We start from the raw sequence: 17,368 nt of genomic DNA, 5'->3' as shown, positions 1-17,368 counted from the left end.
TATAATGAATTCAGAGCTCCATAGCTTTGATAATTGTTGACTACCTGTCCCTCTTGCAGACTACAGCCTTAATTTAGAACAAGATTATTTTTTTCCTACTAGGACTGTTTGTGCTAACTGCATCCCATTGTGAAACTCCACTCTTTACTACTGCCCCTCACACAAAGTGACTTGCACTGACAGTGTATTAAGGTTTAACTGTGCATGCCGAAGGGGAACAATGTCCACTAACACTTGGAGAGGGTTTTAAGAGGCTGACAGAAAACACCAAACCGGCCATTCACCCTTCAGAGGAAGCTCACATTTGTTGCAGATGCCTCTCAGGCATTTTTAAACTCTAGGTCATGATGGTGACGATAGTATGACTCTTTTTCTAAACAGTGCCTGACTGACTAAGAGGAAGGATATTTCCCTTCCTGAGCTTTTACTCTTGCTTATGTCTTGGGCATAATGATTTTGATGAAGAAATGGTTTTAAGAAGAAGAGTGAAGATATCAATCTCATTTAATATGTATACACCCTCTTCTTGCCTCCTCTGCATACCAAATTGCATAGAACAGTAATCTCAGGGTAGGTACTTTTATCTGGCCCAACTTCCAGTAAGTGTATTAGGTAAATCAAGATTTTACCACTAAAACAAAGCTCTAAGAGCTTTATTGTATTGAGAGCTTTGCAATCAGCACACTGCTGGCTATCTTTAAAATGAAGAACTCTTGTGCTCTCTCACAACGAAGAGGAATAGATCGATATCAGCAACAGTAGTGTCATTTAGGAACTGTTCTGACATTAATCTCGACAGTGACTGCTTCTTATGTCCTTGGACAAGTACCTTATCTTTTCTGTATTGCTTTTTCTTCTTATAAAGGGCTGATGACACTTGCAGAACAGAAATATATTATACTAGTGGGCCATTTGAACAACTAATTTTCTAATGCAATCAAAAGGAACAGGGAAACAAAAGCACCTACTTTGTAAGACAGCAGGCATAGGGGACTGATAGTCCACAGACAAGCTACAGCCCATGATTTAATTTTTGTATACTCCTTGATTTCATTTCGTAAGGCCCACAATACATTTTCTTTTTTAATTCTGATTAGATACCACTATGGTAAAATGCATCGAAATTGTTCCAAAAACTAACCTGGGCCACAGCAAAAACCACAACCATGCTGCATTAATGAGACCAATACTGGAAGGCTAACCAGACTTCTAGAATTATTCTTTACCAATGAATGATGAAATCATGGAGAGGGCGTAGAAAAACATCAGAAATGATTCAGTGGCCTTACAGATCTCAATTTGTTGCTTATCAAAAATGATACTTAAGAAGCCAATTAAATATAATATCCAAGTACTGAAATACAGATGATGTATCAGATATCCATGGGGTCTTTAGCTTAGCAAAGAAAGATATAATAAGAACCTATAGAATAAGGTTTCAGCCAGACAAACTCCAAATGAAAATAAGGTACACATTTTTAACAATGAAGGTGATTAACTACAAGAAGAAACCACCAGGGAAAGGTGAAGGTGTCCCGCCTTTAATGTTCTCAGATCAAGACAGGATGTCCTTCTGAAAGAAATGCTTTAAGCAAGTTACAACTAGATAGGAGTGCAAAATACTTAATTGTATGTATGTATACTTCATGATGTAATGATCCCTTGTCCTTAAATACTGTGCATGTCTAAATATAAGTAGCAGGAGGGACTGCAGAGTCCATGAAAAGCAAGTTGGAATAAATAGCTAAGAATGGGAGAAGAGGGAGGAGAAGAAAACAGAGGAGAGCAAGCAACTGAAGGGCACAATATACTAAAGTTGACAGCACATGCATGAGCAGTAGAAAATGAAAAGGGGAGAGAGAAGAGCCACAACATTGAACAGAGAAAAGGAAATGACCTGGAAAAGAACCGAATATTTTAGACAAGGTTGGAGACAAAAGGGAAGCAAACAGAAAAAAGAAAAGTAAAACAAAAAACATGCACACAGATTTTAGATTGGGGAATTAAATGTAATGCATGACACATATTTTATGTCTGTTCCCTGGCAGACATCCTATATTTTCTAAGTATGAGGGAAATAAACCCTGCGGTATTTTCCCATTCCTAATTATGGCAGGTTTGTGGCTAGACAAAGATCCTATATGTTACAGAACTCACAGAACACCCACCTGAAAAATTATACTACCACTATTTTTCAAATCACTCCTACAGCAGTGAGTAAAGAGACCAAGTAATTGCAGGTTAATATGCATTCAGCAAATTCTGACCTAATTACTGAGCTTCTTATGCGTTAGCTGAAACCATTCATAAAATTCTTCAGCCAATAATTCCTTATCTGATAGTTATTTGAATTGTGAACTGAAAAAAAGTTGCTAATAAATACATATAGGACCCAAATCCTTACTGCTGTTCATACTGATCTTCTCATGTGCAAAACAGATGTAACTCAAACAGAACAGGTACAAAAATGCAAGAAAGGAAAGAATTGGATTCACAATTTACAACCCATTTGTTGTCACTTACATAGTTACACAAGTGACACAACACAAACTCTACATTTCTTGCTTGAAAAATACGTACAGTCTACAGCCCCCTGTTTGCTAAGAACATCATTCAGCCAAGGATGAGATAGTATCACGTACCTTGTGCAGCTGATGGGACCGATTGTAAAATGGCCAGTCAGTAGAAAGTAAACTTCGAACTGATTGCTAAATTTCCAAAGTTCACAAGTATTTGAGTATTTGTGTGAAAAGTTATGTTTCTATGAATATTCCATTTAGTCATTAAAGCCAAAGTTTGATACTTGGTAAAATGAAACATGAGACGATCACAAATTATTTAAAATTAAATTTTAATTTTAATATGAATAAATATGTGTGACAAGATATGATGCTGAATGTTACTTTCTCAATTATCTCAGTATAGATCATTTGTTTCGATGCTTTCACAATTCCAATCTCATAGACCTCCTCCCCATGAGTGAACCATTGCCTCCTTCCTTTCTGATATTCTTTGCAGATAAGGATGCCTTTAGAAGATGTTTTTATTTTTAATCTGCAAGTCCAAAATGTAGTTTGCTTTAGTGTGTTCAAAATCTTTATACATACATTTCTGTTAAAATGATGTACTAAGAACCCGTCCGTAGCGCACCTGTGACTACGCTGTGTATGATATTGCTATAGATATCAATGCGAAAGTTTCTAGTTTGTTTACTACAAGAATGATTGCATACGAGGCTCTGACACCTTCCAGTGATGTTCTGTAATAATGCTTTCTGAAGTTTTTGTGAGGGGCTTACAGCCTGATCTTGCATTCATGCATCTTCCTTCCTCTAACATTGAGGCTACAGGGGATTTAATTCACAAGTCTTCCATCCTGTTAATAAGCACACTTCCAAATGAAAAAGGGAGTGTGATACAGGAAATCAGAAGAAATGCTGTGTATGTGAATCCCAAATTAGTGTCTTGGTTAGAGGAGGGGTGAGGATGCCTTTTAATAACTCTGAATTTTACTGACCTCTGCAGCCTAGGTCCTATATCCCTTAACTAATGTTTTTTCCCATCAGAAGCTCTTCAGTCCTTCCATCTCAGAAATTCAAAATCCAATACTTCCCCGTACATGCAAACCATCCTAACCCAGAGTTCTCAACTACTCTTTTCCTTAAACCCTTTTTATCCCTGAGCCTTTAAGCCCATGCCAAAATCCTGTATTCCTTCCAATCACCTCTCTACCATCCCACCCTAACCCTTTCACAACCTAATCCTCCAGCCTAAAGCTTTCTGATCTAAATTCCCCTGTTCTTTCCTTCCCTTGCCAAAGCTCACCCATCCCTGCAACTCAGAGCCTACATACTTACAAATTGTATCTTCCTGGTCCGTTGAGGTCATGTCCTTTCCCCATACCTTTCACCTTCCTTGTGCCTTTTATACTCCAGTTAGCTTCTGTCATCAGCTAAAATCACCACCCCATTTGCTTTTCTCTGAAATGCTTAACCTTGGCTCGTGCCTTGGAAAGGTGTTGGAAAGAATAGAGGTGGCAGCTGCACACATCCAAATGTATCTGCCAGGACTCAGCAAAATGAGGGCATGTCTGAGGAAGAAAATACTTGCCATAGTCAGTACAGTAAAATGACACAGCTCCTTACAATTTATAATCTGCTTCAGTGACTTCTTATTCTGACATTTTTTAAAGCAGATGAACAACCTTTCTTGAGTTTTTTTCTCCTCAACTAAAGAAGACTATTTTATCAGTGGATGCCATGATATATCCATGTAGCACTGTAATTCCAAATGGGAAGGTGCTATTAAAATTATTTTGGGGAAGTAAAATAAGCAATTTAGAAACTGTTACATCACCAATGACAGAAAGCTCTCCAGCATGCATTTCAGATTATCACAAGATCAAAAATAATATTTGTTCTTTCCATAATTTTTACATAGCACTGTCTTTGCTAAATTGTTGGAAATGTGAAGTAACTCATTTACTGCAGTTATTGCTAGACAACAGTTAAGTCTGCTACTGAAAATTTTATTTATGGACTGGTTTGTACTCTGTATTGTATGCCTATCAGTCTTCTCCAAATAATTTTTTGAACCTGTTGACCAGAGTTGACAGAGAGGTTGAGGTCTCAAAGCTAATAAATTTCTACATGTTCCTTGAAAACTGGCAGACAAGTAGAGGAGAAAGACCCTCTCAGTTCCTCGACTGGGGGAAAGGCTGCAGCCTGGTAACAAGAATCCTCCAGCACTGGAGGGACAGAGAAGGTAAAGAGAGGAAGAGGAAAAGGGAGAAATGCATGGGCTGTATTTGAAACTTCTTTAAGTGTTCTCACATTTTACCAAGATTACAGTTATGAGATGCATACACATAGGAAAGCAGGTTTCAATAATTCCACTTTTTACAGAGAAACTTGCTATCTAAGGGATAAAGTAGTGGGAAAATATGTTGGTTTTGGCATGTACAGACTTCTTAGCCATGCCCTTCAGTTTCTCATCAGAAAGGTGATGCCGAGGCTGAGATAGCTGTCAGACAGTCCTAACTAGCACTCAGTTGTAGTCTAAGGCAAATACAGAATATGCTGCATAAAACCAGTATTTTTAACATTGAATAGTGTAAACAGAACAAATGCATTTTCATTTCATGAGGAGTATTTTCACAGTATTTCATTGCATGGAAGCTGACCACTTCAGATAGCACTGCTGTTACAGATGAGGCAGCTGAAGGAGATGGCTGTTTTGTATCTATTAGAATGGTTTGTGTGCCTGGAAGCTTTTTTTCTTCTATGTCAGTTGATCTAGTGAAAGATATAGTCTGTCCTCACAAACCTAGCCTACTGTAATTAGAAATCACTAGTGTAGTCCACATAGCAGAATTCCACGCAATCCTGTGCCTAAGCAGAACAGTTGCAGCCAGCTCTCTGCTCATCACCCCTTGATGTGCTCTGCTGTGTCCTAGGTGACTTGATAGCTGGCAGAGCCCCTGGAATAGGCAGAAAAAAGAAGCAATACAAGTCTAAGATGTCAGCTTTAGGATTTTACTTAGCATATAAAATTGAACCAAGATTTTTGAATATAAGGAAGAAACTGAAGGTTTGAAACTAATGCCTGTCTCTTTCAGGTATAGAGCAGTTGCCTCCTGGAGCCGTGTTCAGGGAATTGGAATCCCTATGATCACTGCTATTGAAATTTTCTCCATTTGGCTTCTGTCCTTCATACTGGCTATTCCAGAAGCAATTGGTTTTGCTGTGGTACCTTTCAGATACAAGGATGAAGGTTATGTTACTTGCATGCTCAATCCTACAAATAATTTTATGCTGGTGAGTAACATCCTTTCTTCTCTTTTTGGAACCCATAGTATATAGGTTAGACAATTAAGATACTGGATTATAACACGCTTTATTCATCCATTAAAGTGCAAAATGTATTCTAATGTATATTGGTGCAAAGAGGATACTTCATTTACAGTGACATGTCTCTACTTTCAGCCAGAGATACTAAATGGGACTTTAAAACATTTTCATTTCTTCACTACTGAGGATTCTTAATACAGAAATTTGCAATTCGGGCCTGCTTAAAGTACAATCAAGAGATCTATCAGGGTAGCCAGAGCCTTGGAAGGTATTGTGTTTCTAGGTATAACACCTTGGAGCTTGTAACTGTCAAAAACCATGTTTTACCGTGATTAGTCATCATTTTGCATGCAGTAGCCAGCTCTTTTGGCAGATAGAGAAAAGGGTAGGGCCATGCTCTAACATAACTTTTCCTATTCTATATGCACTTACAAAGTCAAGCAGAGAATAATCCCTTCATTTACAAGAAATCATGACTACAAATCTGACAGACTTACATCTCCAGTCTAGGTAGCTTGGGCATTGTTAGCTGTCATCTAGATACAGCAACTCAAGAGCAAGAGAAGTGCTTGAGACACACCAGGCTTCTTTGGCATGTTTCATAGCCCCCATCCTCTGTGCTGCTGTGGCTTAACAGTTGCCAATACCCACATTAGCTTGTTCAAAGCAAGTCAGGTGAGTAGTCACTACAGAATTAATAGATCTTTACTGGATAGGGGGATAGTGATTTTCCGCCCGGCCTTACACTGAGAAAATGGGAAAGTGGTATCTTAATTTTTTCTTTGTGAACCCAAAGAAGGGCCAGCCACCATTCACCCAGTAATAAAAAAAGAGTAATGTTCTGTTTTGTCTCAGAGAAGGCAGACAGTGCAAGGTCTTAAGTCTTGACGGAAACTCCATATTTTTTTCTGGACTAGAATTTTTCATGATAGAGTGCAAGTTTCTCTTTTTTGAATGTCTGGCACTTCTCCTTTTATTGGATCAGAACATGGCTTGGGCTAGAATTGGGAAGGATAGGGCAAAATGGAGCTAGGAAATTTAGAATATAAAAAGTGTGGATGATTAGTGTTTTTCAGAGGAACATCCCCAACTTTGGTAGGGTTACACAGACTGCCGGGATGGCAGAAAGAGCAAGAGACAATTGCAAGAGAAGACAAAAGGAATTCCCTAAAGGAAATAATTAATGCAGGTGAAGATGGAGTGGAATTGCCCAGGACTTACTATATCTTTGTTTCTAAACTCTACAGACTATATGACTGTAGATACCGTAGTTATAAGAATATGATTTATGAAATGCACACTGCAGCAAATTTCCCTTTTGTAATGGCTGTTTCCTCCACAAATATGCCTGGACAATCTTCACTACCACTCTCCCTAAGAAAAAGAATAGTTTTCTCTTCCCTCTTCTCAAAAACCCTACAGTTCAGGTCTTCCATAGGCATGCTAACTTTAATGATTATTGTTCTGTTCTTAATGTGGTAAGTAGAATAGCTTGTTTTATTAGTAAGAATTAGTATCTTTTACTTGCTCAGCATAATTCAAAAGCTCCAAATCTCCCCACAGCAGTTTGATTTTCAAGGAAACAAACCAGCATTTACATCCAAGCTGAGAGTAAATGTTGGATGTGTCAGTCAAAACGGAGAGTGTTTTGTTTCAATGCATTACAAGCAAGTACAAACATGAGATTAAAATGGAAATACCATTTTAACCTTAACTATAATATTTACTACCACAAATACCACAATAAACAATTACTGAACTTTGGGAAGTATTTATGATTAACTTTTGTTTTTAACAGGAGCTTTATTCACGTTTAAAGCTATCCTTGAAAGACTTAAAAGATTCATGCTAGACCATGATTCCCAAGAGGCTGAGTGCACTAGGAAACTTGTTTAAAATGCACATTTCCTGTAGAAAACCAGTTCCATGTGGGCTTTCAAGACAAACAAAAGAATGTCTACTTCTCTTAAATCAACCCAATTTTGTGCTTTGATGTAAGTTTTGTGAAACTCAGATTCCACAACTAATCATTTACAGACTTTTTTGTGGGGGTTTTATAACTTCACAAAGCCAGGTCTTCATACAGAATTGATGCGTTGGTCAGGGCTGGGACACAGAACTCTATGTATATGTTTTCTTGACTGACAGTCAATGCTCACGAAAGCTGGTAGACTGATATGACAGAAAGTTTTCCTTGTAAACATAGGATGGATTCACACAGTACACATTTTGTTGTGCTGCCCAACCAATATGATTCTAGTCTGACTTAGGGGAATCTGCCACGGAAAAGATAATTGTCTCCATGTATTTGTAATCCTTTTCTCTGCAGAAGGAGTGGTAATTAGATTTCCCCTCAGTACAAACTCTTCAAATATGAGGCATATTGTTTTCTGGTTTTCTGCTGGCAGAAGCTCTGTTCCCAGTGGGGGAAATTCTGCCCCCAAGGAGAGTGCAACTATGCAGCAGACTGTAGCCCCTCCTCACACAGGGATGAGGCTAATGAGGACGAGGAAACAAGCTAATCAACACAATTCAAAATGTCCTGTAAGGTGGGGTTGTGGCCTACATACCAGCAGCATACTCTAAATTAGCAAGCTCTGTAAGCAGCTAACTGTGTTGGGGCAGAGGGAGAAAAATCAAAAGCATTCCCTTTTTCTTAGTAAATCAACTTTCTAGTGTAACTAAAGCAGATTTAAAAATGAACATTATTAAATACCAGTCTATTAATTGCATCCATTTCATCTTTCAAAGTTTAATACCATTCAGTTTTAAATGTAAACAAGATGTCAAAAGTTTGACTTTTTCAAACAGGATTCATATAATCCTCAGTTATTAGCATTTTGACATTTGGTGTGGGAACTGTGATGTTACAAGAGCACGTCCACTAGGAATAAACAAGCTAGGGGAAAGATTATGAGAAAGAAGGTTCCCTTTTACACACATCCATCTCAGTGACTAATAACATAGAGACAGGAAGCATTTAAAATGCCATATTTCAGTGCACACTTTTGGCTGAGCATAAAAGTTAAAAACCAAGATACAATATTTTTTCAAGTCTGAAAATATAATCGTCTACAGAAAAGAGTAATTTTAAATGTTTTGTGAAATGTAGTATTTCCCATAATACATAAATGTGTTAACGTAAACCACAGCTTAAATCACAGCTAACACTTAAAATTACACAGCAAAGCACTACTCTATCAAGTCCCTCAGTGTCCTGTCACAAAAGGCAAATGGTATGAATGGCAGGCAAAATGTTAAAAGTAACTGTACCACTAGAAGCCACCCATCCTAAGCTTTGCATATATCAGACAAACACTTACAAAGTGGCTCCTATCTGCCCAGTACATAAGCAAACCAACTACCAATCTTTTCACTGATAACAAAAGGTGATTAAACTTACAAGACATTTTGAATTTTCCTTTTTTGGAATCAGGACAGAAGCCATAGAGGTAAATGGCATTTCCTGAGACAAGCTTTTAGTAAGATTTGTTATCTCAAACTGACACTGTCTACATTTTGGCATGTCTTTTTCATGAAACTGGATACCAGTTTTCATGAATGAGTGTAAATGTTCAGAAACACAACCAAAAAAAATTAATTCCAACCCAAGACAGATTGCAACAAAGGTACAGGCAGGCTATCCATAAGGTAAAATAAATGTTTACACTGCCACAACTCCCATTTTGATGTTGGTCCAAAACAGATCAACAATAAGGAGGTTTACATAATTTGTGCTGTTTACCAGTAGACAGGCACCAGTGCACCAACTGTCACACTTCCCAAGACCTTTCTGTGGTACTTTCCATTGAATCATAAGAAAATATCTTCTGTTTTCTTTACTTTATCTACAGTTTTACAAAGATGCAAAGGATTGGTGGCTGTTTGGTTTCTATTTCTGCATGCCACTGGCATGTACTGCCATCTTTTATACGCTAATGACTTGTGAAATGTTAAACAGAAGGAACAGCAACTTGAGAATCGCTCTCAGTGAACATCTTAAGCAGGTAAATATTAGGAACACCAATGTTTGAAAATACTGTTCTTCTCTCTTTGGGTTAGCTTAGAAATATTTCAAAGTGTACTTAAATACAGTAAATTACGGAAATAGAAAGTGAGGATGTAAGTTATTTATGACATTAAGGTATTCATTTAAACCCGGAACACAAGACTAAATCATAGTATAAGGAGGTATTAAAGACAGCATGCTCAGGAAACTAGACAGTTTCTTTCTTTTCTTAAGTATGTATGACAGTTGTGCTCTCCTGCTCTTTAACCTCAAATCACTACTGGCTAAATGCTTTGAAACTGAACTACAAAGATTTGCCAAAAAAATGTTTCTTTTTATTCATAAAGATATGACTCCATGGGTCCTCCCTACTTTTGGCACACTTTGACATGCAACTTTAGTTTCATAGAAAAAGCAATTGTAGAATAACATGGTTTAGAATAGAGTGGATTTTTTTTTCAGGGTTATTGGACTGTTGCAGTACCACTACTGTAACTGCTTTGAAAAGAGCAACAGGAGAATAGTACAAACAAATGATCATAGAGTAAAGTCACTCACAGAACCGTCAGAACTCACTTTGCTGTTTTTGCAGCACTGTCTGATGTTTAATTCCTAACTGACATTTTAAAAACAATCTGTAGCTTTTCCCCTGCGTTAACGTCAGCCCCTCAAATTCCACTCTTTCTTCCAAATTCCACAATCACAGATGTGAATCCCTAAAGCAGTCCCCTCTGCATCGGTGTGAGTTCTCTCAGAGGTTCCTCCTCTGATGGTTCATTCCAGATTAGGGCAGACCGGAAAATCCTCCCCTTGTGCAGATCCTCCACTTTTTCCCCTCATCAGGCCCCAGGGCCTGCAACACAAGTCTGTCCTAGGGCCACACACAAGCTACTCCACCCATTAGAACTAGAATGGTATGTACGGGGTGGGGGAGTTCACCCTCCAGCTTCCCCATCCTGATGTGCAGTGCCCAGCAAGCTACGCAGAGTGGTTGCTGGAGGATGACTTTATGCCACAATTTACAAACACTTGTCTTCTTAACTATCACCTTTTGCCCTTCTTTATTCCTTCCCTACAGCCTTGTCCATATTAATGTCTAGTCACGATCCTTTCTGTATTTTGATAAAAACTGCTGTTATATGAAAGAAGAAACAATAATAGTCATATTCAAAGCCTAACAAGACTTACTGTAATCACACATTTGACTTTTAAGTTTTTTAATGACAGAGCCTTGCAATGGTTGTTATTGTTACATTACAGTGGCAGTTTCAGAAGTGGTATTCTTACCCCTTCATATGCTTCTCTTTATCAAATCCATGCCTACCAAACACCACTGGTACGCATTGCCAAAAATCCACTAAAACATCTGTAAATCTCTAGAGCCATATAAAATATCCATTAAATTGAAATTATTTCCTAAGTATTATGAGATTAAGCTGTAATACAGACATTTCTAAAATTTTTTTTGTAGAGGAACTATTTACTTAAGAACATCAAGATCACATAGCAAGGATCACATAGCAAAATTAATATACTATGCAGTATCTTTTTATGTAACATGATGCATACTAAATATAAAATAATACATCAGAGAGAATTTGACATCCTGACTGGGTATGTGGTTGAATGGAACTTTTATTGCCAATTGATTTAGGTGCCTTGGGTTTACGGATTGCCCCACATCAAGGATTAGGTACAAGTGGTTTATCAAACAGGTGTGATCCCAGTTTCCCTCATATATGAAGAAGTTTTCTTGCAGATTATGCATGTTTCTGAAGAAAGAGGTTTATCTGAGGGATTGCCAGAAAACTAATCCGGTGTAGAGGAATAAGAAGGGCTGGGAAAGTAATCAGGCTCAGGAAAGCCCAGCAGTGGATTTTCCTTGGCTAACATCTACAATGTCCTGGCAATGACTTGTGTGCTCCAGCTGCTCCAGTCTCCATAATGAGCAGGTTCTGCTGAGGATGGCCAGAATCAAGAGCATGACAAGACCCATAAAAAAAAGTTCAGGGACATCAGGTAGTCTGGAAGCTGCTCTTTGGGAATCCTTGCATGCTTTATCTAGATTACTTTGCTGCCAACATCACTACACTACAATCACCTACAAATATGAATTAGGCACTCAGTCATCGTTATCTTTACTTCTTTTTCTAGCGTCGAGAAGTTGCAAAGACAGTTTTCTGTTTAGTAGTGATTTTTGCTCTTTGCTGGTTCCCTCTCCATTTGAGCCGAATTTTGAAGAAAATGGTATACAATGAAAGAGACCCCGGCAGATGTGAACTGCTCAGGTACTTCATTTTCTATGTCAATCAATTGTTTATACTGAAAAAATATAATGCCATACACTTGGAGTTTATGTGAAAAATGTCATTGTGCATGCAACTGTGGTGTTAGAAGAGCAAACACTTTATTTTATGACTTTTCAGCTGCATCCATTTTCAGGGATTTCAGTTTTAATGGGGTAGCATAATTTCAATAAATGTTGCCTGTCACCATTGCAATCACTCTCCTCTGGGCTTTGTGAACTTCTGTGAGACACGTTATTATAGAGCTGGCATGGCACAAGATTAGATTGGGGGAGTTAAGTAAGAGAGAGTTAGTTTCTGTGATGGAAGAGATTGTAACCACAAAGAGCACGGGTCCTTCTACAGTATATGAACAGTTTAAATGTTTTGCTTTCTCTTTTGTTGCCTAGTTTCTTGCTGCCATTGGATTATATCAGCATCAACTTGGCAACCATGAACTCTTGTATAAACCCAATAGCTCTGTATTTTGTGAGCAAGAAGTTTAAAAACTGTTTCCAGGTAAGATATTCTTGATAAGATTTTATGTCCAGTTAATGAACTGTACTAAACCACTTAGTTATTATCTATTTTTAGCAGCTGGGAGAAGAGGCATGCAAAGGAATGAAAGATTATAAATTGTCTAGTTTACCAGCTAGCAGCTCACATAGCACACATACCAAACTGAAAGTGGAACTATCCACTTTATCTGAATTGCTAAACCAGTAAATAAGTTTGACATACATAGTCCTCATATGTAAACATGTAAACTGAGATAGACATGCTCTTGTAAGTATTATTTATCTGCATGTGATGTACATGAAATAGACTTTGGTTGATAACCTATTTCCCACTCTAGATGAAGACAAAGAACACATACATAGGACACCAAGCTGCCTGTAGATAAACAATGCCATTAACGACTAAAGTTTTCAGGCTTGAATACCAAAGCAGGCACCTGAGTTGTCTTTGGCAATTAAATATGCATTATGGCTTTTACCTGCATTTTTCTAGTTCCTACACATGAAAACATATTTTAAGGCTAAAATAATTTCCTTGTGACACTGTGCCTCTGCAAGTCCCCGTTCACCTAACAAAGGCAATACAGGAAGAAATAAAATGAGAGCATATAGTGGTAAAGAAAGTAATGACATGGAAAAAGAAGACTGAAATAGCTTTATCTGCAAAGAAAAACAGAAGATGACAGGACTGTACCACTAAACTTTAAGTCTGCGAATAGGCAACTCAAGCTACTGAAAAAATGTAATAAATTATTAGAATAGGGAATACTTGTTTGTCTGTAGCCTGCTCAGCCTTACAAACTATTTTAAGGGAGTATTTTCACATGATAAATAAGTCAGCTTTGCTTTTTACAGTCCCCTACTTCATTTGGGAACTGTGGAGAGGATAATACGCCTGAACGTGTCATCAGGTGAAAGGGAGAAGTAACAGTGGGTACTACCAGGCTGCTCCTCATACAATTAGTTCATTCTCCCCATTTGTCCTTCCAAATAAAATTACCATCCAACAACTCTAATTAAAGAATTTTCAGCTATTATTTAATCCTTCCCAGCTTTTCATTATAGCTTACCCTTTCCCTTCTAGTATCAAGGTCATTAATTCAGGCAATCTTTCCGTTTTGTATTTGAGTTTCTCATCCTACCTCTGTTGCTATTTTACATACCCACCCACAGATAGATAGTACATGTATCTTAAGTCTGGCTTTAGCTCTCTGCAACACTCCCTTCTCACTGAGTTCACAGAAGTCATTGATCTACTGCTGTTATTGCCATTGCTCCTCTGAGGCCCTAACTCTTTCCCCTGAAGTAGAGATTCCATCTACATAGAATTAGGCACTAGTTTTTGTGAAGGGAGGGGAGGATAGCTAAAGAATCCTTCCTGCTCCTTTCAGAAGAGACAACTGAACATACCAGCCTGTGAAGAACCTGGGAGTATGATCCTGAATGACCTTCATTCTTAACTGTGAAAAGTGATACACCTCAATATATTCACTGTCCCTTTTCCTAAACGATTTTGTCTTCTTCTAAGATGTGAGACGAGACCTAAGTCACAGGCTGGGGAATCTTCTTCTTTTCTCTTACATGCTAAGCAGCACGCTGATACCTAAGTTTGAAGTGCAGTGATAAAGAGAGAAAAAAAAAACCCAGCTCTTTCTTACAATATGTATTGAGTTCTGTTGGTTCTCAATCTATTTACCTTAGTCAATTTCCTTTTGATATTGTGAAAGTTTTTCTTAAATAAGAGGCACAGGCCGGGCCTAATTTGCTGTGTTTGTGATATTTAATCACAAGAATTGTTTGCATCCTAGGATAAAAAATTTGCCTAAGTACAGCTATCATTCCCTTCAGCTAGAATAATCTGTTCTTTTCTGAATGAAAAATATGGCTGGCAATCTGCATAGAGTTGATAGATTTGTGTTAACCTTTTTTTTATTTTTATTTTTATTTCCAGTCATGTCTTTGCTGTTGCTGCTCCCAATCTAAGAGTCTAGTGACTTCAGTGCCCATGAATGGAACAAGCATTCAGTGGAAAAATCAAGAACTAAACAATCACAATACAGATCGAAGCAGCCATAAAGACAGCATAAACTGAAAATTAAGGACTCTGATACCACTTCAGAATCAAACAGGAAAAAAAAGTCACAACAAAGCTATTTCAACAGGAAGCCCAGTGACTGTTCCATAATCAATTCAGACATGTGCACCCTTGTACCTACTTCTAGAGGTGACTGAGTAGATTGACTGACTATAACTGTGATGTTCTGTGAACTGAGATCCACTGGATGGTAATTCTGTCTCTGAAAATTATATTGATGTGATTATGACACCAAAAAACTGACTTGAACTACACAGGTGGTTTGCTCTTCTGAACCAAGCAGGAACTGTCCAGTGTCTGTGACTGGTACAATACAATCTTTTTACCTGATTGTCACCTAGAATTAATCACTCCAGAATTTTTCAGAAGATATCAAAATGGAATCTGTCCGTGACTATATTTTCTCTCTGCCCATTTGTCTTTTAATTTTTATTTGTGTGGTGGATATATTCCATGCACCAGTATGTTTTGCATGTTGTTGTTGTTGTTTTTCAGGTTTATGTTGGAAAATGTTTTGGTCCACACCAGTATTTTATTTACTTATGTTACAATGGGTCAGGACATTAGCTGGGCAGTTCACATTTGTAGCACTTCAGTACTCAAAAATAGGAAGAGACCATTTAAAGTAGCATCAACATTTGGCACTTAAGCACAGATTAATACCAAAAAGAGAGGTATTAATAATACAGTACTATACTGTGTTATTTATTCTAATGCTCTGTACAAAATAACCATAATAAACATAATCTATATCAGCAAAAAGAATTAAAGATGCCCACAGAGGGGCACCTTACAATGTGTTTTTAATTAACCTGTCGTGTTAATTCTTAAACTATATGAACCTATTAAACTATTTAGACTATAGCTGCGTTAAATCTAAGTCAAAATGAGGGTAGTGGAACACAGTGAAACATTATTAAAGCTGTCCAAAGAGTTCTGACAATATGGTTATTATCATAGCAACTATGCACAACACTACTTACACATTGTGAACATGAGGTTAAAGTCATAGTGAATGCAGAACTGTGGAAGTCCATAACAGTTGGATGTGCACAAGGATATTTTGTGCCTTATGCTTACAGAGTTCTTTGTCTTACTCTCACAACATTCAAAGATTTAATGGGGTTTGATAGTTTATCAGAATTGTTAACCATACAAAATGCTATGAATAATATATAGAAAATATTGCTTGCATACATGTAAACTGATGATTTACTTATTATTTCCATCCATTATGGTTACATGGCAAGAGATTCCTTGGTTGGCTATAAAAATTTTTAATAGGTAGCCTTTCATTAAATAGTGGAATTAAATAGTGTGGTGTCATATATAATATGCCTCATGCACAAATCTACTAGGAAATTTATAGCATCTGTTGTGCCAGGCTAAGAAGCAGTAATTAAAATTCCATAAATTTTTAAACATCCATTACATTTCAAGTGAAAGATATAATCCTGCATATTCTTATTTACGAGGTCAAAATGCTAGTGCCTACAGTGACTTCTGCTACACAAGTTTCCCAAATGTTTACATTCACACAAATCTTCTAAAGTATATTAAAAAAAAAGTTCTTTAAATTGGTTTATGTATTTTTGTGTGCTTTTGTCTCTGTGACATATATGCATGTATAAATACATACAAATTTATGTTCATATGTTATAAACCTAAAAACAGTCCTCTGACAGTGCTCTGTAGTAGTGCCTAAGAGCATGGTATTGAATGAGACCTGGCTGAATTTTATTCAAAACATTTCATCCTCAAACTGTATCAAAAATCATAGTAAATGTGTAACAAGCCTTTCCTTTGAGAAGGTTGAAGTACTAAGTCTCTTTACATCCTGACACCTTCACTGCTCCTTTGACAGAATATATTGAGCGGATGATAAAGGTACACAGAAAACAGACGTGAGGAATAGATTTAAGTTGTAAATTGCCCCTTCTTTATTTCAAGGCAGGAAAAAACTTTGTGTGCATTCCTCTCTTCTGTTATTTATCTGATGGTTAGATGAACCAAAAAGTTCATACTATACCAGCAAATCAATAATCTGATTGTTCAGAGACAACCTTTTCTACCTGTCTACATAAGACAGTGAGCAGTAGAGACAATCCAGGACAGAAACTTTAGGACTCATAACTTCTACAAAAAAAAGCATCTACCTGCAGAAGTTTCAGACCCTGAAACGGACGATTTTTAGGCTGTACCAGCCCTGATACCAACCACAAGTCATGAAAAGCTATCAGTTTTCCTTTCATCATTAACACTTCAAACATCTATTGCTTTCAAACCAATAGTTGGTTCTATTATGTGGCAAAGATATATGCACATGCACACACAAAGCATACTTGAAGCCAGTTCAGCCTACATGGAAAAAATATCTTCCTACTCCCCAAAGAGCTGACTGACCTCAGCAGCAACATTATAAAATACAAAACTTTTTAACTAAAGAAAAAAAGGGAGTAAAGTATCTAACAGATCTGAGAGGTGTTTTTTAGAATGCTTTAGAATGATTTTTGGAAGGTTACTTAGGGATCAAAGCCTGCAAAAACTAATTTGTGATCCTCATTCCATCTCCTCCAGCCAGTGGAAGGACAGACAGAGCCTAAATAACTGTGA

At 37.4% G+C, this 17,368-nt stretch overlaps 1 protein-coding gene across 1 annotated transcript in view; it reads left to right on the top strand.

The window, feature by feature from the left end:
- EDNRA (endothelin receptor type A) overlaps positions 1–16,336 on the top strand; it is a 34,612-nt gene extending 18,276 nt beyond the window's left edge. Inside the window, exons 4-8 of the mRNA XM_050896126.1 lie at positions 5,617–5,815; positions 9,703–9,855; positions 12,012–12,145; positions 12,553–12,661; positions 14,612–16,336. Coding sequence (XP_050752083.1) covers positions 5,617–5,815; positions 9,703–9,855; positions 12,012–12,145; positions 12,553–12,661; positions 14,612–14,752 — 736 coding nt within the window. The 3' untranslated portion in view covers positions 14,753–16,336. The remainder of the gene's footprint in view (positions 1–5,616; positions 5,816–9,702; positions 9,856–12,011; positions 12,146–12,552; positions 12,662–14,611) is intronic.
- Positions 16,337–17,368: the final 1,032 nt, after the last annotated feature.

The sequence above is a fragment of the Gymnogyps californianus genome, chromosome 4 (genome assembly GCF_018139145.2).
Source record: "Gymnogyps californianus isolate 813 chromosome 4, ASM1813914v2, whole genome shotgun sequence".
NCBI lineage: Eukaryota > Metazoa > Chordata > Aves > Accipitriformes > Cathartidae > Gymnogyps > Gymnogyps californianus.
The sequence above is the reverse complement of the archived record's forward strand: the minus strand, read 5'-3'. Positions and strand labels throughout refer to the sequence as shown.